The sequence below is a fragment of the Ischnura elegans genome, chromosome 8 (genome assembly GCF_921293095.1).
Source record: "Ischnura elegans chromosome 8, ioIscEleg1.1, whole genome shotgun sequence".
Taxonomy (NCBI): domain Eukaryota; kingdom Metazoa; phylum Arthropoda; class Insecta; order Odonata; family Coenagrionidae; genus Ischnura; species Ischnura elegans.
In genome coordinates, this window is record NC_060253.1 from 46,402,280 (window position 1) to 46,428,872 (window position 26,593).

A 26,593-nucleotide genomic window follows, 5' to 3' on the forward strand; every position below is an offset into this window, starting at 1 on the left:
AAAATACTAGACAATGTTAAAGCCAATATTAGAAGGTGCCATTTTAAGAACATCTCATAAGTTGATGCCATTGGCAAATGGAACTTCACCCAGTCACTAATGCAATTGGGAATCACCCACGGGATTAAATAATTTGTTGGCCCACCTATCCAGACCATAGTTCTCTATCCAGCAGTGGCATTGTTGCAATTATGCCTAATCCTTTGAATCACACTGACAGAATAAGACACCACTCCCCTTTGCTGTTGCCCAAGCAATTTTTTTCTAGAAAATGATTCGGCTCATGGAATTATTATCTCTCAAAGCCACCCACAAATGACAATTGCACCCTCAGCATAGGGAACTGCATTGGAAGATAAGATAGAACCATCCTGGATAATGCAAATGTGAAAAGCCAAAGAATATGATATCCTACCTGACAGATGAGAATAATGGAAATCGTAGAGTCCCTAAACACAGAAAACTCTCTCACAAGACAATTTGAAGCTATAGCTTCAAGACAAGAATTATAAGCATAACACCACACACCAACCAGTTTGCCCCAAGCAAATCCACCAAATGCAGCTTTTGTCCCACCAAACACGTAGGGGCTTTAATTTTTTTTCCCTTGTGGCGACTACCCACAATACATGTTCTGAGGAGTAACATAGCCCAGAGGACACCTATCGTTGGACATTCCATTTTACAATACAGTCACATTTCATATCGTCAGCCAATAATCAACAATGAATTTAACTTTCAGCATTATGCAAATGAAGTACACATCTGAAGTATGGGAATGTATGCTTTTCTGATACGTGCAATTTAACAAAAACAAATCAGTATAGGCAACTGCCCATTCTCCTGCGAAGCAAATGTCTGGCTACATACCTGTACCCCAACATTAATTATTAATTCTATGCAAGAGACTTATTTTTAGAAATTTCTGTTTTCTTGGATTCGATTCAAAATTAAAATAAAAGGCAAAAGTACTTGGAAAGTTCAATTTAAGCTCAGTTGAAAATGGCAGCATTAATATCTTTGATATCATGCATAATGATTGCAAGGGATTGTTGAGTTTTCACCTCCTGAATATATCAGTGCATTTCCAAAGCCCAACTCTATTAGATACCTACATACAAGTATTTCCAACATGACACCAATTTTCTTTACGTATTGGTGTTTGCTAAAACATTATAAGGTCTCAATGACTGCTAATTTACCACTCTGCCTTGTCTGTGGACCCACTCAAAACTCTCAGGACAATTTTTTTAAAGGAGAAATTAAATAAGGGAAAAGAGAATGATAAAAATCTAACGAATTGATATTTTCATGAATCCACTGACTATACATCCTTGAACCGATTGTTCACTACACCAATGACATTGAAATTTGTGGGAGGAATAGTCCTTACAACACTTATTGAACAAGCGACAAGTTCTAAATGGTCTTTCCATGAGCGTAGAACTTCATGTTATGAAGTAACAAGTAAATCACATAACTAGTAGCATAGTTGAGAGGCCTCCATGGCACGATATAGAATCTGATGCAACCACAATAATCTTCATTTTCAAGTTTCCCATCATGTTTCACATTAATATAATGCCTTTTGACTATTTATGGGCCAAATTCATCAACCGGGAAATTCTCTTGAATTATGTCTCCAGTGAATGTCCTCCTGTTCCAACTTCTCGCTTAAGCCTCAGGACTGTGGAGCAATGCACACAAACATAAGCGCAGCGCCACTGTATGTCTGGCTGCATAACTATCTTGTCCTTGTATTGGCATTTCGCCCCTTCCATCCCCATAAAGGCAAATGATTGTTTCCGTGAAATTTTCACACTTTTCATATTGGTTCTTATAATGGCAGCAGAATATTGCTTAAAAATGTGATGATACAAAATCTTTCAGGCTTACCCTCAGGTTTGCAATTGTGTGGCAATAAATTGCATTCAGTGCTATTTAATAAATTGCATTCAGTCTGACTAGTAGGATCATTTTTACATTTTTCAGCTCTCGCTAAAGCATTATCATTAGCTAATTTGGTTGTTTGCCACCCAGTCATTTATGTCATGGTTGTCTCATTTACTTTTTTTGCAATGAATATGCTAATATTTGTTTACTTTTAGTGAACGCACAGTAATGTGCTAAATCATATAACCCAGGATGGAACTAAGAACAAGTTCAAATGAATGAAAAGAAGGACATTTTTTGAGGAAATAATTCAAACTCTTTGAAAAGAGAAGAAAAATAGCTTTAGTAATTCAGGCTGAATCCTGTAACATCATAATAGCTCCAGAAAAGTTAGCCATAGGTGTTTAGTTAATCACCTGCAGAACACCTCTTGCTTTACATGACACTTCATATGGATATATCTCTTGTATCAAGCAAGGTTACGCTGATAATCACATTGAAAACGCATTGACTTTAAAACCTTTCTTCCTCGAGAACAGCATTATTTTTCATTTCAAGGCCTAAGCTACATACTAACAGAACACTCAGCTGCTGCAAAGCTACCGGCTTCATGACAGATGAATGAAAAATTATGCTTCAGCAAGTGATCCTTTGAGACTTGTTCATTTGAGTTTGTTCACTCTTACATTCACTACCATTGCATTAAACCTAAAAGTCATTTCAATTACAACCCACTTCATCTTCAGTTGCTCAGATCAATTATGTGTAGCATTCTTGTTGTACCCTGGGCTTAGGCACAGGTGTGGTAAGTCACACATTCAGGGTGGGGGGCCAGTTCCTTTCCCTGGGCCACCTTGCTCTTTGAGGATTTCCGAGTTTCCTAAAGCTTCACCTCAGATTTTAACCTGCAAACCTTTAATCAGTAGCCAAGGGCTCTACCAGCTAAGGCTTCCATGCTCCCCCCATTTAAGCCCATTTGATCTGAAACAAGCTTCTATTTGTGCCGTACATTTTATAACTTTATTGCAATCAGACCAAAAATAAACTCTTAATAATTCAGAATTGTATCCTCATACTGAAATATAATAGCAAAGACATCAACTTAAGCTCAATCATAGCTTTTTTTAGCTGAAAAATCATTCCTAGGATGTTTCATTCCTAGGAAGAATCATTCCTAACTAAATTCCATCATTGGCCAATCAGCAGGTGCTTGCTACCCCATCTAGTGGAGGGTGGGTGAACATTTATCTCCTAGGATTACCTGGCTTGCTCTAAAAAACCATCTTATTTTTCCCCATGGCTTGAAATTCAATTTTTGTAATAAAAACAGGAAAAAAATTTGACCTTGATTTTTGCCAGCCTCGGTGGTGGCGGGGTCAAGTCCTCGCTTGCCAAACCGAAGGTCGCAGGTTAGAGTCCCGTCTGGGTAAGTTACACTTATCCAGGGCATGGGCACGTGTGAATGTCCTTCATTGTTAATTCCCCATTGTAAAGGCCGTAAATGTGCTGTTTATGGGGTAGTGGAAATAAATAAATAAATGAATAGCTGGGCATCAAATACATTATTCAGGCATCATAAAATTGTAACTGTGAATAGAGAAAGAAATGGACCTTTAACTATTTTTATGTTGCCAACGTGACTGCAAGTAAAAGGAGAAAGCAGCATTGAAAGGAGAAGCATAGGTGGTGGAGAGTGCAGTTGCTGAGCTATTCACTTGCATTTCCAATTCCACTGGGGGCCAGAAGTACACAAGTTAATCATAAGGCTCAACAATCGCTTTCCCAGGAGCATTTGCTGATGGTGAAGGGGATTTTTGAAAAATTTAACATGAGCAATTAATTACTTGTGCAATTTCAGTCATTTATGATTCGAATCTCCTGTCAAGTATAAAATATTCATTTGATTGGTGAACAGTATTAATGAGAGATCATTAACATTCTACTATAATATCTTTTCTTGGTGATTATTTTGCTTGGAATATTTTCCGCCAGATATTCTGCCGTGCACTGATATGATTATTGAACCCTTGCATTTGAAGGTGAAGGGTTGATCAAGTAACATCAACAACCATAGTGAACACCACACGATTTAGCTAGTGATAAAGGAATAAAAATATGTAGTTGATGATGATAATGGGATCCTTTTTGTGCATTCACTACATTCTGCTCTCATAAGAAATCTCATGTGGCATCACCACCTTCAAATGTCATCAACATAAGGTGCTGCAAAGCAGAACTATGATGTCCGCTAATGCATTGCCACCTACATTGCTATAATGATTCTCATTGGTTGAGGATATACCTAATCAGCAGGGCAGCAACCAAGCATGTTCTTGTCTCAACCCAAGGTCTGCAATTCCATTTGAAGATTTTCTTAACTTTCACATGATGCTTGTTCATCATAGGAACAACATAGGAGATATGGAATCTAAAATGGCACCTTACGATTGGAAGTAACATTGAGAAATTATATCCAAAACAGAACACTAATTTAAAAGCATTTTCTCTTCTATTCCGTAGGAACTGACTTATTTCATCCCCAGCTTCAAATTTTCAAACACTATCACTTTTGTGAGTTTGACATTCCTGGGTGCATTTTGTGTTTCAGGAGAGATTCGGACAGAACAGTAAAATCACTATAAAACGAAATCTCTTGTCACTGATAAGAGACCTAGAAAAAAGTGTAAAATGATAAGCTTGACCACTTGCTCAACCAACCTACACAACAGAGCACACTTGGCTCCCACAGCACATTGTTTTGCACTTTGAAGCACTCGGTGGGTAAAGTAACACACCAATGCAATTATGCAAGTGCACACCAATGAGTCTTTCCTTTCAGAGAACACCACAAAAATACATTCTATGCATGAATAGGAAATGGTAAATGTAAACATTGAGTAACATTTAAATGCCATCAAAGATAACAGGGAGAAAATCACATTTCCAGACTGCTCAAGTTTTGGACAACTGGCAGTGATAATTTGCAAAAGAGGTAATGACTTCTGAGGTAAGATGCTGACATCTACACCATACAACCCTTGAAACAATGAGGAGATGATGAATGCTCACATTTCCTGAGAAAAGACAGTTCATGTACCAAAACAAAGCCTAAATTATCAAAATCTATTATGATATAATCACGGAGTGTGTTTTCATAATCATATGAATATAGTATATATAAAACACAACATTTATAAGAACATTGATGCTATATACCTACTTAAATGTACACTTAAGAGAGAGATTATCATCTTAAAGAGGTGTTCAATGTCAGGTGGAGATAGATGGAGGAGGAAATGGGGCATTCTCTTCAAATATCATCACCAGTTTGCCATAATCCATGCTCCTCCGCTTCTTCTTGGTCTAAAAGGCAAAAAAACAGCATAAAAAGTGAGACTTTTAAGCCAGTGCAGGAATAAATGTGCGCCTTGTAGTTTCAACCAAATTTTGCCTTTGAACTATAACGTCCTCAATAAATCCTCATCCTATATAAGATGGCTAGTCGATTTTTAAGCAATGAACATTACTTATGGCCATTTAATCATGAATCAACACATCAATATTTCCAAACAATGTAAGCATTAAAAGAAATTTTAAGCATGAGGTCATGATGACAAAAAAGTACATATTATTTACTACGCAGAGAGCAGCATTTTGGTGCCTTTGGAGACATCTTTGTTCTTATTAGCAAAAATTCAGGCCATACATCATGACAACTTCATACCCCACTGAATAGGAGAAGAGACTCGGATTTATTTTGAGATTTCATAGAAGAGGGTCACAGAGGTATGATGCATAAAGAGCAAGTAGCGCTCACAGGGAAAGTCCCACGTGGAGAGGGAGTTATGACTCCTTAGTGTGACTTGCGAGTTGCATATTTGTGCTGACTCACTTTCACAGTGCCCATAACTATTCAGAGTATCTATTGGACAAGAGTAGACTATTTAAAGACACCTCTCTCTCACAGTGGTGAGCAATAGAACTATCGCCAGCAACAACTGGCTGTACATGATAACAGACATCTGTATATGATCTCATCCTGAGAATGCGTTTATCAAAACAGATCAAAATGCAGGTCATTCATATTGGAGGCCATTAGTGGCATCTCACAGTGTTTCTCACCTTAGAGGCCACTCGGTGGATGGAGGGGGAGGGGCTCATGCAAACTGAAGCCGTCAAGGGGTGTGCATCATCTGTGCCACTTGACGACGTGAAGCCAGCCGAATCCTCAAGACTCAACTTGTTTGAAGCACCCTCAAGCTCCATGTCCATGTATAGTTGGCTCAGCTGTTCATTAACTGTGTTTGACTGCACAAAAGAGAAGAGGCCATGATTGAAAATCTCTGCGAAATATCTAAGATGACGAAACTAGCCCTTGGAACCAGTGCATTCATTAAACAGTGAGTCCTACTTCTGTTTAGCATTGCAAAGCAAAGCAATCAGGAAATAATAAGAACATATAGAGCTTGCAAATTAGAGTCCTATCTAGATTAGCCACAATAAAAAACTTTTAAAAATGGGCCTAAGGTTGGTTGGTGATAGACATTTTGCATGTGATTCAATGGGGGCTAATATTTGAGCAATGAGGACACAAGCATTACTGATAATATTCAAAACTTAATGGTTGTAAAATAATGATAAAAATTAGACATTGTGAATTTTTTGTTATGGATTCTGATTGAACATAAAATGACACAACTATTAATAAAGAAAGCAGTAAAAAAATAACTTTGAATTAAGAAAGTAAAAAAATAATATAATAAAGGATAATAATATTTAAGGGAATCAAAACTTGGAGTCAAGAATTTATTCAGGACTTGATTAATTACCTGAGATATTGTCTTCAATGTCTTCAAATCAGCTTCCAAAACATTGCGAAGTATTTGGTCATCCATTTTATAACGAAGTATGAGATCAGGTGTGACATCCACTTCCTCCATCCATGAAGGGCCCTGCCAAATGAAAATAAGCTTTCTGAGAGACAAAAAAAGTTAGCGCTATCTTATGAGAATATGTTTGAGGGAAAATATATTTAAATGATTAAAATAAAGTTCAGGAAAAACTAAGTGACCTGCCTAATGGAAGATTCCATCACAAAAAACACATTGGAGTTTATCTTGTGCCATATTCCCATAGAAACTCCTTCATTGGTGACATTTTCCAACCCTTGAAGGTGTGTCTACAAGAACCTTGGACAGCAACAAAGAACAAACAATTTCACTCATAAGCCAAAGAGAATACAAAGGGAAGGATCCATGAACCTTGGCACACTAGGTAAAATTTGATGAGGTAGAAAAGTGTGAGAGAGAGTGGAAAATAGAACAATAGTAGCCCTCGGCTAACCAGGAGAGCCATGACAATAGGTAAAAGAGACCATTTCAACTGAGACAATGGAAATATACCTGGATTATGAGAGGAGAAAAATCCTGACCAACAAAAAAGTAACTATCACAATTGGCAGCACATGAGTAATTAGGGTGGATGCTGTGAACTAGTGTCTTTGTCTCTGATTCTAGGGGTGCTTCTGAAACTTCTGTCGCCAAAACAACAACAAAGCTCAAAAAAGTGGAGGTTATAACTTTCCTGAGTGCTATTCCATTAGTAGTACCCTTGAAATAGCTAAATTTCAGGATATCATTTGTACAAATGTATGATCTACCTAATACAATGATCCACTAAACACTTCAAAAGTGAAGCCCTGAGTAGCCATTTTTATGGGCTCCAGATGTAAATTTAATAGGAAACTCCTGAAGTAAAATTTTTCATCATGTCAACAAAGGATGCCAGCATCAATGCTATATCTAATGCAACAATTTCAGTGAGTCAGTGGAAGGTATAAACATATTGCAGATAAATATATTAAACAAACAGTGTCAGGAAGGTATAAACATATTGCGGATGTCACTAGAAGGTCTTCAAAAGTGCACACGAACCAAACAGTACTAATTACAATCTTCATTAACACAGTCATAGAATCACAGAAACTAAACGTACTGAAACAGCTACATTTAAACGATCACCTTTCCAAAGCTTCGATTCTTAGTTGCCAGGAATCAGATGCTTCATTTGGATTTACAAAGCAGGCTCCAATGGTATGTTACACATACAGTTTAAGTTTAGCCTTTGCCTTTATTGTGGCAATAGCAGGAAAAACATTTGCTAAGCATTTCAATATACACAGAACCTTACCTTTCTCATTGGCTTTGATGAACTCCTTCCAGCTTTTCCCCGACCCCCAGCCTCCCATGATGACTTCCCTCCTGTGCCCTGCAAGTGACAGACGGCAAAAGCATGTTTTAGTTCCTGTGTAACTCAGAGAAAAGTATTATCCGTGCTATCTAGTTACTAGTTAGATAGCTAGTACTATCGGTGCAGCGAGGGGAGGGGGTTTGGGGGATAAAACCCCCCCTCCCCAGAGCTCAGAGAAATTTTTAAGTTTAATCCGTTTTACTTAATCCATTTTACTCAATTGGATTGACATTACTGATAGTATAGTGTAAGGATGAATGAAACATCCCTCAGAAAGCCGTAAAACTCACCATTTTGAACCATTTATCTTTAAAATTACGCAATTTATTAATCTCGCACCTACCGCTTATCCTGGTGGATATATTATACCCCCACACACACCGGTATTAGTTGCACCCAAACACCCCCCCAGCCTTAATTCCTAGCTGCGCCCCTGATCAGAGAATAAGATGATAATGCTCATTTCTCTCAGTATGTGACACTAATGGATAAGATTAGTACTCATGAATGCCTCTGGACATACATGATCATTGATATTACACTGATGACCATTGGGATCTCCCTCAACTCCACTTGCACAGTTGTTTTAGGAGGCGCACAGCAATTATCACCATTTTTTCCAGTATCAAGATTACTTTTTTTAGTCAAATCGAATAGCAAGATTTACTTTCGTAAGGAAACTCAAATAATATTCTCTAAGGTTTACCACCAGGTTAATTTATGTACAGTTGTTTTATCCTTCAACAACAACCTTCGACCACTTTTTCAAAACACAACTTGGCTTGAGTTTTGAGAAAGTAACCAAAACAAGTCGAGTTTATATCTTTGACTGAAATTTTGAGTTCCACATATATCCCTACTAGGGAAGAAATTCCACTCATCAGTCTTTAAAGCAAAACATATGCCAACACTGTATTCATCAACAGGATCTCTAGTGAAGTTTAAAAAAATACTCAATGTCAATTCTGTGAACACTATGTTGTCATGCATTAAAAGTTCAGGATGCAACACCATAAACCTTCTACAAAATGACCTGATAAATATCTCCTCTTAGATGTTGATGGTAATGGATCTTAACCGGAGAAATAATAGATGTGATAAAAAAACTCAAAAATGTTACTATACTATAAGATCTATGACCTTTTTAATGCTCTGATTAAGTCTGTTCCCAGACCCATGATTATATTCTAGGCTTTAAAAAGGGAGATTCTGCTCTTACAAACATTTATAGGCCCATTCCAGTTATATCAGTTATTGGCATAATCATTGAAGCTGTAAGCTCAACTCCAATTTTTAAACATGTTGATAACATCAACCCCTTTCCCCATTCCAGTAGTTCATCGTCAGGAGGGACTTTGACATGCAGCACATAAGTGGGTAAAAGGAAGTGTGTACCTTAGTGTAGTCATCGTTGGAGGCACGCAGGCAACCATCCCAAACAACAGAAGAACTTCTCATACTTTCGTCACTCTTCTCCGTCCTCAGGAATGAGTAGAGGGATGAATAACTGCCAAAGGAAAAGCATGTTCAAATTGAGGAACCAATTTGCCGGCCACCTCTTATGTCTATCACAATGGCACATTTAAAGAAGAAATCACAAGAGGAGCACAACCACACAACGGGCACCAGAATTATTATATTGATCTACAATAATTCTGTTGCTTTTACATCTGATTTTATTTCATAAAAATATTGTGAAAAAAATCAAACGAGTGTGAAAAGTCACACATCAATAATCTGTGGACAGATAATCAGAAGATTACTATAAATATTTTTTGCTGTTACTGATATTTCTAACAACCTCAGAGGTACAAAAATAAATGAAGCACGAAGAATTCCACATCAGGGACATTTCAGCCAGTTTGGAGTTGGGGCAGGAGTGTAATATTCCCAACAAAACCAAGATCTCAATTAGGTTATTTATAGCCAATTTACTGCTGGAAAATGGTAGATGGGTTTGTGTACACTTTTATGGAAGAAAATTTCTAAAGCATTTTTTCCGCACACAGTTATGTGTGGTTTCAAAATAAAAATTATCCCTTAACCCTTAGACTACCAACGGGACACATATGTCCCAGGTAGATTTGCAAAACAACCTTTGGGATGTAGGCCTATTATAAACACCTACGATATTGTCCCATCGGTATAAGAGGGACTAATCGACTTTTAGTTCTTATTTTGCCAACAGAGGACAGTACTTTGACAAGTCAATAAGGTTTACATTGTCACCTCTGGTTTTATAGCAGAGGAAATTTGGACTTGGCTAGTAATTCTAAAATGATAGGTAAATATCCATGTTACTTTAGGATCCTTGTTTTTTGCACAATATTACCACTCCTCATTTTGCGCAATGATTTGTCTTTTTCACATCTGCATTTGTGAGTGCCGACGTTTTGATATAAGTTCTCTGATTTACCGTTAGTACCATGACGTCATTAAGTTTTGCCATATGGTAAATATTTAGGTTCTGTACATTTATAAGAAATAGACTAGTGCTTATGTCCCTGTGATATTGAGCACTGCGACGAGCACTTCTAGATGAGGCTCTTTCTTTCAGTCCTTTGAAGCTATTTTAGGATTACAGTGATTTACAACTACATCTGTGTAACCTCTGGAGTAGATTGATACCAGGTGAGTAAACACGTCAAATGTAATTTGGTGTCCTTGTACATAATTGCTTCCATAACAGCCTTCACATATTCATTTACATTTTAGTCCCAAGAAATGAGCCACAAGAGAAAATGCAATGAAGAAGAATTACTCCAGATATTGGATGAATCTGACAACGAAATGTCGGTGGGCAATGTAAGTACAGAGGAAAGCAATAATTCTACCCTCTTATCTACAAGTGACATTCCGAGTGAGATTTGTGGACTACTCCAAAGATACAATTCCTTCGGAGACATTTTTGCATACCTGATCGACCTACAATGTCATTGATTTCGGTTAGTGAGCCATTAGATGAAATGGACTATTTTCTCCAATTATTTCCTCACAGCTTATTTATATTCATCAGTCAATGTACGAATAAGCGTTTGGACATATTGCGGAAAAAGGGAAAACATAATATTATCCACGACACTGATCCTGGGGAAATTATGTTGCTCCTTGGTTCTATGCTCGTAATGAGCTACAATAAAGTACCAAATATTTTAGATTATTGGTCCCACAACGTTTCTATGGGAAATGAGGCCATCAAAAAATCAATGGCATGAAATAGATTCCAATTGTTAGTATCAAAGCTGTATTTCAATGATCCCGAACAACCTATGGGTTCTTCAAAAACATATTATATTGACGAGGTAGTTTCTTGCCTCAAACATACATTTCCTAAGGCAAGAGAAGAAAGTCCGTTCCAGAGCATTGATGAGTCCATGACAAAGTTCAAAGGCAGATCCTCTCTCAAACAATACCTTCCCATGAAACCAATAAAAAGAGGGATAAAAATTTGGGAGCGCTGCGATGCAGTAACTGGGTACGCATATGATTTGAATATTTACTCTGGGAAAGAATCCGGTGAAAACTATTCTGCATTGACCACTCTCGGAGAGAGTTGTTCTATCTCTATGTATGACGATAATAAAACCAGATGTCACAATAATTTTTGACAGATTTTTCACAAGTGTACAATTGATAAATACCATGAAATTTCCATCAGTGGGTACCGCTATCAGTTCAAGAAAACACATGCCGAAGTTCCAAGGAAAATTGAAAAGGGGAGAATATGAGTTTGTTGTGAATCAGCATGTGACAATAGCAACAAGGTGGCAGAACAGCAAAGAAGTAACTGTTCTTAGCAACCTCCACGATACTACAGTGCAAACTGCTAATTGCAAACAAAAATATGGTACAAAGTTGGTGGTAGACTGTCCAGCCGCTATTTGCTTCTACAATAGATACATGGGAGGAGTAGATCTCTCCGACCAGAAGGTTAGCGTGTATGACTTCGACAGGCGGTCAAAGAAGTGGTGAAAAAGGTATTTTACAAACTACTAATGCTAGCAGTGGTGAATGCATGGATTTTACACAAGGAAATAACAAAGAAAAATGTAAAACTGCTACAGGTCGTTGTTCCACTGGCCGAAAATTTGATGGCAACTGGGAAAGAAAAAAGCCATCTAAAACGCAAAAGATGCAGAGGCAGACCATCGAAAGCAGCTAAGCTCATGATAAATGTGGGTGACCATCTGCCTATTGAGGGTAACACCAGGAGACGCTATTCGAGGTGCTCGCAGAACAAAATGGAAAAAAGAACCAAAACTATTTGCTGTATGTGTAATGTACCATTATGTAAAAATTGTTTTACGCCGTATCACACCTAGGGTTCAAAAAGTTGATGTCTGTTTCATCATATTTTTTTGTCCAATTGATGTATAGTTTGTTTGTAATAATAAAATTGTTTATTCCACTCTGTATTATCTACTTTTTTCAATTATCACCCTCATGACACTTTCAATCTTAGTCTCTATTCTTGTGTATTTTGCTTCTTTTTGGGTACCTACACGTATGCCGATTTCAAAATAATTTTTTTCTCAAAACGTATGTATTCCCTTGTATTGGTATGAATTGTTGAATTACTTTGTATACCAATGGGACATGAATGTCCCAACCGTAGGTACCAATGGGACATTCGTGTCCCATCCGTAAGTACCAATGGGACATATGTGTCCCATCCATTAGTACCAGTGGGACATATATGTCCCTCACCCCCCCTGCTGAAAATCCGTAACCTGACGTGCATGAAAATTATCCTATAGCCTCTTGAAACACTTATAAAGAGATAGGAACCAATAAAAAGGTTGGAAGTTAAGGAGAAAAAAATGGTAGTCTAAGGGTTAAAGAGTTTACAGAGTGATGAGGTCAAAAAATGTGTGCTCTTATTGGGTGTGGAATTGGTCAGATGAGTTAGTGCCTGGATGAAGACATATGAGATGTCTGTCTGCCATTTATCATGTGTGCCTCTTGAAAGATTTGAACACCCAAGTTTGACCTAGACTTTATTTACGTTCTTTATTGTTCACAGATAAATCAGATGTTTACACTTACTCATTCAATAAAATATCCCTCTCACCTCATCACTTTGATTAGTTCTGGAAATAATTAGCAGTTTCTGGACGATGATCTACAGGTCATGCTGAATGATATCTTCAGTGAAATACTCTCTGTTCATTTAATGCAGTTTTTCATAGATTGCCCCCTTTACTTTGCATTTTATTTAGTTCTCCAGTTAAATCTGTCACTGCCATATCTCATATGCTTAGCGGGTGTTTGAAGTGTAATCTGGTGAGTGCGAAAGAGCAGCTCTTTCACTTTTTATCTGAAAATCTTCTAGCAACATATTTGATGAGCCTAATTTTTTCAGGTCTCTGCCACAATTATTTCTTGTACACCCATGCCTCGTATAGCGCAAGGGATGCGTTCCTTGGGGTCTTTGCACTACACAAATTTGTATTATACGAGAGCGTTTTAACATTGGGAAGATAGGGATGCGTTCCTGGTAGCATAGGCGTTGGGTATTGAATTTCCTTTAAACGATATATATTCCCTGAAATAGCCTTAGAAAGCCTTATTTATATAAATGCTTATAGTTTAAAATATCTTTAAAGATAGCAGGCACGCATTCAAAGACTTTTATTCACGTTAAAAAAATTTCGTACATGTTTTTGAAATTCCCTCCTGCCATGCGGGTGGGCTAACATCTGCTATCTCAGGGGTTCGTAACGCATTGCAGGCAGTTGACAATTTTTCAAACCTGTCTAAAAACAATTATTGAGTCACCCAGGCCCTTTTGTCTATCATCGAAATGACAGGCAAATGCTACTTTGAATGCCATTTCATAGCTAGCAGAGTTTATAAATGATAAATCATTTTAATTTGAAGTCCTCTGAGGCATTAGCAGCTACATGAAACAGTCTTTTAATGCCTTGAAAACTGACCCAGATTTTCCTTCCCTGAAAATGAATGAACGAGATTGCATTCTTTTCCAAAATAATATCGTCTCGTCAACACTAAAAACTGCAGTTGAGGGGGAAAGGAGCCACTTTCAATCACAGCTTGGAGCTCATCAGAAAATGTTTTCGGTGACTGTGCTATCAACACTCGCAGATTCACCTGATATCGCCACACAGAAAATACCTGCTTGCCGTTTAAATTCTGGAACCAACCGGAGCTTTCACTAAATGTCTAGGAGCGATTACCACCCTCGTCTTTTTGCACAGATTCACAATGAACGTTCTGTGTGTGTTGACCGCTTGATTTAAGTTGGTGCGGCTGAGATCACTGATGTTTTCACTTCGTCTTTATTCAGAATAAGGCATAGAGAGTTTAAACTTCCGCGCAATATCACTTTGACGCTCTGCATTTTCAAAGCAATTGACTTCTTTCAATTTCTCTTCTAGATTTATGGTTTTTCTTGATAACTTCTCGATTTTTCCACCTGCATTCCTATTTTTTACAATTATTTGGTGTTTACTCTGTATGGCCCCATTGAAATCACCTTCTACTGCTGTACTGTATTCCTGAGACGCAGAGGACCTACGACTGCTGGGATCGAATGAAGCCACTGCGTTTGAGACTCTATAGCGGGCCCTTTTTTGTGTTGATGCTATTCATATGCAACTCGGCCACCGCTCTATTTCTCCCCGGTGAATACCGATGACCTTGAAGGCTAAAGCGTAGACCCTCTACCTGGAAGTCAATTGCCCGATAACTTATGACGGCAAAAATTACGTCTCAAACCGTATTGCTTAAAAAAAACTCATTTCCACTAGCTCCACGCTTAATTAATCTAAATTAACTATAGTCATACTGGTAAGGAGACGAGATTATTTAAATTACTTTGGAAGGCCGGCTATCTGGACCCAATGATGAATAATGCTTTTGGCCGTTGCACAGCAATGGATTTCGATTAATATAAAAGCAAAAAAGAAGATTAGAGGCAAGCAATACTTTTAATATGCGTAAAATGATAGCAATTTCGTATGTACTTACTGCAAGTTCTCGTTTTATCTTGAGAGCGGTAAAGATTTTTTATTAGGCTACACTGCATTGCGATGTTTCCCCGAGGAATGACTTTCCGCTATATTGAAATTGCGCTAATCGAATTTGCACTATGCGAGGCATGGGTGTATGTATTCCCTACAATAGGCATGAAGTTATCCTCCCTCCCAGATACTTGATTTCATTTCACACAAATGTCAACTCCATCCACAAAGTGTTATACATTGTGACAATTGGTGAAGTGCACTCGGAGAAATCAATGAGGCACCATGGAGTGCAGACTACTCAGGTAAACATCATGGGAAGGACTGCCTACTGATTAGAATGATAAGCAGAGAACCCACCTGCTGTCATCACAAATGGTCTCTGGATCTTGAAGTAGATTGAACGAGCGTGGTGCAAAGTCCCCATTGCTGCGACTTGCAGGTGGCAGCACCTTTCTGTCAAAACATTCGTCATCCTCGTTGTTGGCATTGGCACCCTTGCTCAGTCCTGATGAGCCAATCGATTTGCACTTGTTGGATACTTCAAGGAGCTCCTGATTGAGCAAGAGAGAGTACAAGTAGGTAAGACAACAGCAAGACAGCATCAGTGACACAACAAATGGATCTGCCCTCGAGCAGACCACTCCAACCCTCACCACCATCCAAATTGCCTGAACTATAACAACACTGAACTCTTTGTGGAAGGGCACATCAATACGTACTTCCAAAATTGGAAGGTTAAGCTTAAAGCCTCCATAGCTTTGGGGTATTGGTTCTGGCTTCTAATCCGAGGATTGCATGTGCAAGTTCTTCTTGACTGTGCTTCCCCAACAATTCCAAGAATGATAACAAGGCATGGCAAAGTCTCACGCATTCATTAGACAAACAGACACATCATTGAGGTGTTAAAAAGGCAATATAAAGGCCAATATATGACACTGACAAATGATACTACATGATTTACAAAACAAAAATATTGTGCTGGCAATATATAAGGATTTAATTGCATTTTCAAATACCTAACAATGTTGACCTTTGTAGGATGTTGCGATACACATTACAACCACTAGTAAAGTATTATGATACAATTTGACATGTACTTAGAAACCATTAAACAGTGGAACCTCGATCTATCGTTTTTCAGGGGGATAGACGAAAAAAAGGATGAATGTGGGAAAACGATCGATGCGGGAATGTTTGACTGGGTTGCCTATGTCCCAGGAAAAGCAAGATTTTTTTATAATAATTTTTTTTTTTTAATTCACCGAACTGGCAATATACATTTTTAGAGGAATCATGAAATTCATTCAAAGATTCAAACAAGATTTTAGCTGTTTACAGGAATATTAGTACTTAATGGAAACACTTAGGACATATAGTTGATTCAACTAATATCTCTTTCAAATATCCTGAAGGAACACGCCACCTTGCTAAAAAATGTTTGCACTCCGTCTCAGCATTTGTATTGCTATCATGGATTCCTGTCTGAGGTAAAAATTATTATCCATCAAACGCCATTTCAAGTACACATATTAACAAGAGCAATTCAGATGTTATGCCTAAAACAGCCGTTTCGCCAGCGCAGTGATTGATCATAATTAGAGATATGTGAAAATCGCACTTTCATTTTTATTTTATTGCAATTTCAATAACAGTTTATAGCATTTTGTAGCGTCTATTTTTTTATTTTCATAATGAGATAGATGACGATAAAATGTAGTGAAACACAGTTATATGACAAAATACAGAATATTTTAAATGATTATATTGTAGAAAAATAATAAATTAAGGAATAAGACATATAACGGCGGAGGTGTAGCTTGCCCGCACCCACTTGTAGTTCGCAGCCACATGGAGTCCCAGCCAACTAGCAGCTGGCCAGTCACTCACATACTTTAAGCGGTGAGTGTCGGCAGAGCATTTAAATTGCGCTCGGCACAAAATGTACGAATTTTTCTGCCAAAAAGGCAAAAGGCAAGTCCAGTCATCACATCTATGCCGCATTTATTAGCGCACATCGCATTTATCGCATTTGTGATTTTCACACATCTCTAATCATAATCATTGATATGATCAGACACAAAGGCCAAAACTAGTTTATTATCTGAAATGTTCCCTAGTAATAAGTATTTTTAAAATATAATTCAGCCAATCGTGTGTAGCATGAAAAATGTTATGGGTAAAGAGAATAAATTTAGATTTATTTCCCCAAAGAGAGAGTATAAGAAGGGGGACACACGCTCACCCGCAGGCGGGATGCAGACGCAATGCTCCCAACAGCTGACCCCGGCTCTGCCTTCACCGAGGTGGCTTGCGATGATGGCCTCTGGCACTGAGAGAACACAGCCTGCTGCTGCAAGGGTGGGCTGGCCTTGTCCACACAAACATTTCCCCTGGAGAGGCGCTGCTGGCGGGCTGTGCTCATGGGCTGCAGCTGTGGGCGCAAGGGTCGACGCACCCTTTGCAGAAGAGGAGCATGGGGTGAGGGGGGAGGGTGAAAGGTGGTGCTGCCGTGCACCGAGGGGTAGGTGGTGCTCAGCGATGGCACAAACAGGGGAGCACCATGCGACGAGCCATTCACTGCCTGATACAGCTGTGTTGGCATCTGTTGTTGTCCGCTATTGGAATACTGGGCTGGAAGAGAGGATGAGAGGAGTTTTCAAGAAGGGATTGAACCTCTGGGATGGGATGGGTATCTTTATATGCATTTTTATTCCATGTTTTTCATATTTTTATGAAAACTTATGTTCTAACGAAACAATAACATATGTTTGTTACAGAAGTTTGTATAAATTTAGTCTCAAGTAAATAATGTGAAAACCTTGTTTTGTCATAGCTTTTCTGAATTCTCCCCTAAATATTACATTCTGAGTGAAATAGTGCATATCTTGCAAATTATTTCTCAAAGTCATCTACAGTTTTTTTCTGGCATCATCACCCAGAAAGGAAAGCTAAAATTGTCGTCAGACATCATTTTGCAGAACAGGTAAGATGAGCACTATAGCCAAACAGTGAAACAGAAAATTGCCTCCAATGGCTGTAACGTTGGGGATCATGTCACAGGTATGAGACAAATTACTTTGTTATTAAAGCATAGTTCGCGCATGAAACAATGTTTCGAAGGAAAATATTGAAAACTGCTGATAATCAGCAGATTACGGGGAGGTTGAAGACAATATGGCTGAGGAGACCATATATGTCCTCCTTCATAACAGGATCTACTAGCTAATTAACTTGAACAGTTCAATCAAGTTTGCCCAATTAACCCAGCTGTTGAATCAATTACCTATTATGAGATACATGAAGGCTTGGCTACAAATGAAGAAACAGTGAGGGTAGAATTGAACAACACACCAGCTGTAGAGCTTGAGGAAGAGAGTGATGTAATGGGTGACAGTAATGCAGTACTTACTTGTTAATCCTTCCCATAGTGATATTAAAAGAACCCTTCAGACATTTGCACAATTTTTGTCATGCACATTCAGAGATTTGTGAAGGCTATATTGAAAACATTAATGCATTATCAGCTGCGAATAAAATATTTGAGAAGGATTTGCAACAAGGTAAAATCAATATTGTATAAAAAAGAAATTGTTTTTATAAATCCCCATAACTAATAATGTTCTAATAACGAAGGGCAATTTTTATCCTGAAAACTATACTCCTCATCAATATCAACCCTTCACTTTACCTACTTTGAATTTACACAGTGCCCATATTTTGGTCCCTCCAACTGAGTAAAATCAAAGTTTTACTGTAGGAAACTTTATCGAAGCTGTAATTAATGTTATCATAAATGAGCAAACTAATCTAACAAAAACTCCTCTAACATTGAAAATTGAGGTAGAATTAGAAATTAGTATCCGTTGAGAAAGCGACCAGCATCAGTCAGGAAACGTTGGGGCCACCCAAGAATTGACGTGAAATGAGTTTTAAATTCACCACAAGAAATAGTCTAGAAAAGTATGTAAAATCTTGTGAAGTTGATCTCTTAGTGGACCAACATCATCAGCCTCATCACTACAATACCTAGGTGTGGCACGGAGTTATTCATTTCTACTGCCACTACCCAGTGAGAAATGGGTGGTGGAATCCACGTGGAACCCACGTGGAATCCACGTTGAGTGGTGGATATTTGGTGGTGGTGGATATTGAGTGGTTGGACCCACGTGGAATCCACGTTGATTTCAAGTGGATTTGTGGTGATTATCATAAAATGTTAAACAGAATTTCTAATTTGTGGAACTTAACTCTCTGGTGACATTGCGTCATTTATCATCCTGAAACCACGCTAGTTATGTGAAAATGTATCGCACATTCTATTTTTATATAATTCGTGGAAAGGCAGCCATGAGAGCACATGAAAAATCGTAAACACATATATAGAAGGTTTAGATATAGAGTGGTTGAGGTTTTAATGGTTTTAGGACAGCACCAACTGCTGTTTTAATTTTTCCACCAAATTTCCACGTGGGTTCCACGTTGATTCCACGACCAAAAACACGTGGTATCCACGTTAATTCTCCACGTGGGTTCCACGTGGATTCCACCACCCATTTCTCACTGGGTAGCTAGGAGGGCACTCCAAGCAGTAGGACATACACTTGCAGATACTCACAGTGGGTGCTCAGGATTGGAGGTGCTGAGTCGCTAGCTGTTGCCATGGGCACCAGGTATGGATAGCCGGCAAGGGGAGCCCCAGCCAGCGCAAGTGGAACATGCTGGGGGGGTGCAGCAAACACCTGCTGCGGAGGTTCACCAACGTGCAGGGGCAGCATACCACTTGATGTCATGGCATAGTAGACAAGCTGTCCCCCTTGGCCATGGACAACATGGGTTGGGTGTTGAAGGGGGTGCAGCGAGACGTAGGCTTGTGGTGGATGGGGAAGCGACTGCTGCTTGGGCGGTGCTTGCATGCCAGGGTAACTGGAGGGAGGAGAGGGGGCATGACATGAGAGAGGGGAGCCACAATCCGGAGAGAAATCCAACACTCACTGAGTTGATATCAATGCTTATACTTCGTGGAGAAAAATCACATCAATCACTTGCATTATAACTATCACCAAAACATATAATACACATACTGATGGAGGCTTCTGTGCAATTGTGCATTAGGCACAGCTTGGCTTCTGGGTTGTCCTCAGTGTCGCTTCATCTTCGTGCGACAGATTTGCCAGCATTGCAGCAGGCATCTTCAGGTTTGAAGTGTCGGATGCAAGTCTTTTCAGCATTTGTATTACTCCACGAGTAGCACTACTATCCCAGACTCATATGAGAGGCTATCGAAATAGACAAAACACCTAATTTCAACAGGGAGGAGAGCTGTTTACACTCCAATGCCTGGCAGAAACTCTTCCAAAAAGGCGACCAATCACTACACACCCAGCCAAAATAAGACCAAGGCCAATATAAGACAGGTAAACACTTGCATCCAACACTTCAAACCTGAAGATGCCTGCAGCAATGCCGGCAAAGCTGTCGTGTGAAATTGAATTGATGCAGAGGACAATCTGAAAGCCAAACTGCACCATATAATTTACAGTTGAGGTCCAAGATAATTATAGAGTGAAAATTCATTATTCAACCACATCTATTCTGAAATGGAAACGTATGTTTGGTAATGATCAACGCATGCCACAAGGTGATGCAATAATTTGACACACCTCATGCGCATCTCATGACAAAAGCTAGTTATGGCAACATTGCATGTGCATTTTTTGCATATCCTATTTATTTTACAACTAATTAAGTGATGTTATGAGAGAAAACCAGAAAAAAATTTTTAAATGCATTAAAAAGCATGTTCCCAAATGGTAACATATGCCACTATATTTTGCTATTTCTTGAAAAATAAATACACACTTGACCAAAAAACTAAGTTTAACATAGTAATATACGCTGATCATTTGAATAAATGAGCTTTTGTTACTGGAGAGCAAGTGTTGGGGAAAATATCAAATACAGGTGGTCCTCAACTTTCGTACAATTTGCACTTTCGTACGTTCCAAATTGACACCTTTTACTTGAACTTTGTACGCTTAATTTAGACTTTCGAATAAAGGTCTGTAATTTTTTGTATTTCCCACGATGTTTACTGCGCATCCCAACATTCAACTGTTTCAAAAGAGCAGTATATGCGAACAATACAAACGTATACAATCAAGGGAATTGCTGGTTGCTGACTTTAATCCAGGTTGAGAGAGATACTGCTAGCAATAGGCTCCTTCATCAAGAGAAGAAGAAAGCTGTAGGTCAGCCTTCATTGGAGAGATTTTTCAAAAAAGTTGACTAGACATCATCAAACAGCTTTCAATAAAATTTGTAAGTTCTTCTTTCGAATTGTCCGTTCCCGCTTGAGTGCTGTTTAACTCATGTTCACCTTCAGCAACAATATTGCACGAATTATCATCCGATTTCCATTTATCTTTCGTCTTTTATGAATAACATGCAAAATATACACAATCACGAATGTCACCCGCCAAGCAATTTTGATGTAATAATTCAAAGGTATCAAGAGTGAGGGTTCAACAATTACATTTTGTTGTGCTTCTTGTTATGCCTTTTTATTTATAGTGGACATAATAAATGGAATGTCAACATAAACCCCAAGAGGAAGTTTCACTCAGTACCTAACAGAGTTCTTGTATTTTTAACTTTTATTTATATTTTCTGCGTATTTTTTAAAGAAATGGCATAATGTGATGAATTTTATTAACATATGATTAAACATGAGTTAATAAAAATAAAATCCATGTAAAAAATAAGGTTTCGGTGCGAATATTTCCCTCTTTTGGAACGTAACCTCTAATTAATATGGAACTCAACGGTTCGACTTTCGTACACGTTTTCAGGAATGCATGTTGTGCGAAAGTCGGGGACCACCTGTAAACCGCACACTCACCATTGAGGTGATGAAAATTATCACTTTTGAAAAGGCATAATTAATGACCAATGTATACACAAGTCATGCAATTCGCTTAAAAAATACTTCTATACTTTATTTACATAAAAAAGCTATCAAAGTAATTACATACAGTAAAACTTCGATTTTACGCACTTTGATTTTACATCAAGTCTCGTTTTTACGCAGCGACACTCAAGTCCGGCCGGAAAGCATAGGGAATTGCAATGGTGAAACTTCGATTTTACATCTTTTCTTGATTTTACGCAGTTTTTTCGATTTTGCGCAGCATAACCCCAGCCCCAAAGAGGCCGCTAATCTTGATTTTACGCAGTTGTCTTTCGACTTGTTTTGAAAATCCCGACTGGAGCAATATGAAGTTAGGTTATTTATTCGTCTAAATGAGTTACAAAAATGAATACAAGAACGGTTGAAATGACGTCGCGCTGTTGAGCGTGAAACTAAAAACATCGCGAATCTAATTATTGCTTCCCCCTACGACCTCTCAGTAATATTTCAGGCTCCTTTACGAACGCGAATATCGCTCTTAGTTAATATTTGCCGTAGAAGGATATCGAAACCTAAAATATACGGCAATCGCCGTGCATGCGTGATTAAGACAAATGATCCCCGGAGATATTAACATTATCACCTTTCGTTTATTATTCGACTTATTGATCGACGCTATTTATATATATTGTAATTACAGTAGATGGTCGTTAATCTGGAATTATGAACTACGGAATATCTATCCCTAACGGAAGGTTTTCTAGAATTTTGCGAACGCTATGTTTTCCTTCGCCCCAGCGAAATATAACGGCGAAATTAGCCGTTAAAAATCCTCCTGTGCGAACATTTTGGCTTCCAAGGTGATCCAAAAAAGATAGTCGTACTTCTAGTATGGACGTAAGTCGATGGTGATTCAACACGATGGTAAAAGCATATGTTGTCTCATTCCGCGGGCTAACCCCACATCTGCGGGACGAATGGAGGCGAGGGAAAGTTGATTGCGCGGCGCGCTTATTAGAGCTGATTCAACTTTTATCTCATTTTCAGTGGGTTTAAGTGAAACATGGTTGGAACATCAATAGCTATTATCTTAACTCCGCTAGGTGGCAAGCGTTTATTTTTAACGGAACGGGAGTTAATGCCCTCGGAGAATAACTCGCGTCGTCAATCGTCATGCAATCATTGAAGTCAAATCAAGACGTGAGTGATAAGGCAGTCCCTTTAAACTCAGGAATGGCTTAGTGCAATTAAATCGAAATACAAAAAGTGTCCGGTGTTGTTATCAGACATGGGGAAGCAAAATATTACGTTAAGATTAGTCACACGGCTTGTGAGCCGAAGGTCCCGGCGCTGAATTCGCGGAAGAATGCCGACAGAGAAGCTATACCCTATATGCTAAATTTTCATGGGAAAATGGTTTTTTAATACGTGAAAATTATAAATAAGAAAGATTGTTCCGACTATTAATAATTTTTAACGGTAGTTGCGCGGTTATTTAAATAGCTCACTTTAAAAAAGTGATCTAAACACCGGAAATATCTGATTTTCTGAATATCCCGGGTCCTATGTGCTCCGTATTATCTTTGGTATGCTATTTGGAAGGAGGATACTGATAGCTGGGGTCATTAGTGCCATGAAGTAAGGGCTGGGGGGATAGGAACCCTATGTTGGCATTAGCCAGGTTGTAATGATAGGCCTTAAAGGGCTTAACGTCCCATCTGCTGGTGCACTGGAAGTGTCCTCCACATTACTCTCAAGTAGGGATAGGGCCATCTCTGATAACAATTTCTCCATGTTTCCGGTGCAACCGCATAGGTTTGTTGGTGATGACAATAGTTTCGCTGGCACTGCTGCCAGCGTCTACAGGTCGAAAATGAAGGTGCCATCTCTGATAAGTTTCTGCTACTGTCAGGACTTGAACCCAGGCCCACAGGGTGTAAAGCCTTTGTGATGTATTAGCAAAATTTTGCTCCCTGTTAATGGGGTTAATTTGGATGACTATCCTCAAATATATATCTCATTTCTTCAATCTCCAATCTTTGTTTGTCTGCAGGTGGTTAAACGGATTTCCTGAAAACTGCTTTTAATGAGAATATTTTCGAAAATTAGCTCCTCTGCTCCGCGAGCATTTAGTATCACCATTGCGACATTTCTCCTGGGTAACAGAAGTAATCTTAGTGCCAGAAATGCTAGCAATTCTACCATGTTATTCATCCATGGGAAACATTGTTCAGGAATGCAACGTTGTTTTTCTCAAGGTAACACGTCATCTGTGGTGTTGCTTGTGAGTAAATAAGATTATTAGGGATCATTTTCTTGCCCCCAAATGCGTAATTGAATCCAGGAAACATATATCTGATACGACTGAAAAGGATTTCCTGCCCTTTTACCGTAAAGGCACACATATGAGACTTTTTGATTGTCTGGATCCGGTTCTGGCTCAAATCAGAACTATACAAAAGTGTATGACTAAGGGTTCTAAAAATAATGAGCAAGAGTTATCCTGAAAACTATACTTCTCCTCAATACCAACTCTTGATTTTACACACTTTGATTTTACACAGTGCCCATATTTCGGTCCCTCCAACTGCGTAAAATCAAAGTTTTACTGTATACGAAATACAATTTTCATGAATTTTTATTAATCTGTTCCCAATAGGGAATATTGACTGTAAACGGTTAATATTGCCCCTCCACTTGATTGTCTGCCTGGTAAAACCTTTAGAATACTCGTCTTCAAGGTTCTCTAATGTCTTCCTTATCTCTCTTATGTTTTGCCAGGTTTTTGGTTAAGGGATTTGACATAACACAAAATCCCATTGCTGAGTAACGTGAAAAAATGAGAAATTATGACAACTTCAATGCTAAATATCGTGTTTACGTTGGACCAATTTCAAATTCTTTTTGCTCTGCACGCTTCCAAAACTTAAACTAACATTTTACGTAGCATATATTAACAGTTTGAAAGATACCCAATTTTAAGCAGGGGACAGGAAGATCAGTGATACATGAGAGGCACACAATCATAATTGGTTAGTGCAATTTCTGCAAAAAAATTGCACCTATGACAAAAGATCACATGATTCCATCAAATATGGAATGGAAAGATGTTGAACAAATATTCACCAGGCATAAGAGATGACTATGTAGCCTCCCTGGACCAAATACCTATTCCTACACAATTAGTTATCCTATCCACAACACACAGGTTCGTGTTGGGATGAAGTCACACTGGCTTGAATGAGAGACCATAATGTGGCATTAACAACAAAACGCACACCTCAAGAGGTTCTTACAAAGCTTGTGGAAAAAACAAAATATTGACAGTAAAAACTCAAAATGACAATTCAATACCTTAAAGCATAAAAATGCAAAATCATTATGCAGACTATTCATTCCAAGAAAGCTTCTCACAGGAGCTGAAATGTTAGAAAAAATTTCACACAAGACCCTGTAATAAAAAAATATCCTCCCTAATTACAGTTTGTATGATACAAACAGCATCTTCTTTGACATATATTTTAAGTATGCCACATGAACAGTGGTGAAATTCACTTTAATATACATGGGAAAAAATTCCTCTGGACCAGGTATTATACTACAGACCACTGCACAGACCAATACTGCATCCCGGTGCCTTAACTCACATGGCAATTTTAGCACGGTTACAGTACTAGATGTTAAGCCTGGTAAAATTGCTAAGGGAATTGGGGAATTAAGGAACCTGGATACCAGTTGACAATAGTTCACACAATACCATCAAATATGGAATGGAAACATGTAGAATGAATGTTCACCAGGTGGTTCATAGAGATATGGGATGACTAGGGTGCCTTCCTATGCCTACCCCTGCTGTACTCACTTTGAAAATCTTCAAATTTTAACATTAGCATCTCTACGCATCCTAAACTTACCAGTATTTTTAAAAATGTATATACACTCCTTTGATAAAAGTGAGGTATTCCAAAGCTATGAAACCCGATCCAGAGATAAACTTTGTGTGTAACCTTGAATATCAAAAAGATGCAGTGATTGCCCATTTCATGAAGGAGTAAAACTATATAACCTTCCCACTGGAAGTATAAGGAATATTGATTCCACGGGGATTTTTAAAATCAAATTGAAGCGCTTACTCCATAATAAGATTTCTATACTGTGGATAAGTTTGCTCTTTATCTGGCAAACCAAAATTACTGTATACGCGTGTGTAAGAGGTGCACACATGTAAGAGGTGCACCCCTATTTTGAGCATCGAAGTTATTAAGAAAAAAATTTTTGCTGCATTTTTTTTATACTATCGCGCGGTGTTGCAGACGTACGCCTGGAATTTCGACAGTTATCGAACTTTCCTCTTTCAATACTAATTGAAAGAGGAAATTTTTATAACTGTGGCGGTAATAGCGGCATAAGAGGGAGTAGAAAGAGTTCCGATCCTCTCTTCGCATACGCCGTTGCTCTATGATGCTTGTCCTATTCACGAACAATTTTGTTAAAATGCTCTCGCAGGAGTATTGCAATAGAATTGCAGCCGTGGAAAATTTTAAGGCAAGACACGAAA

General features: G+C 38.4%; 1 protein-coding gene across 1 annotated transcript in view; it reads right to left on the reverse strand.

Annotated features, from left to right (window-relative positions):
• Nucleotides 1-3,872: 3,872 nt before the first annotated feature.
• The window catches only part of LOC124164402 (period circadian protein), a 247,849-nt gene continuing 225,128 nt past the window's right edge, over nucleotides 3,873-26,593 (reverse strand). The window contains exons 18-25 of the mRNA XM_046541726.1: nucleotides 19,744-20,051; nucleotides 17,371-17,759; nucleotides 15,486-15,679; nucleotides 9,538-9,649; nucleotides 8,083-8,160; nucleotides 6,723-6,845; nucleotides 6,016-6,201; nucleotides 3,873-5,256 (exon numbers count right to left, since the gene is read on the reverse strand). Coding sequence (XP_046397682.1) covers nucleotides 5,164-5,256; nucleotides 6,016-6,201; nucleotides 6,723-6,845; nucleotides 8,083-8,160; nucleotides 9,538-9,649; nucleotides 15,486-15,679; nucleotides 17,371-17,759; nucleotides 19,744-20,051 — 1,483 coding nt within the window. The 3' untranslated portion in view covers nucleotides 3,873-5,163. The remainder of the gene's footprint in view (nucleotides 5,257-6,015; nucleotides 6,202-6,722; nucleotides 6,846-8,082; nucleotides 8,161-9,537; nucleotides 9,650-15,485; nucleotides 15,680-17,370; nucleotides 17,760-19,743; nucleotides 20,052-26,593) is intronic.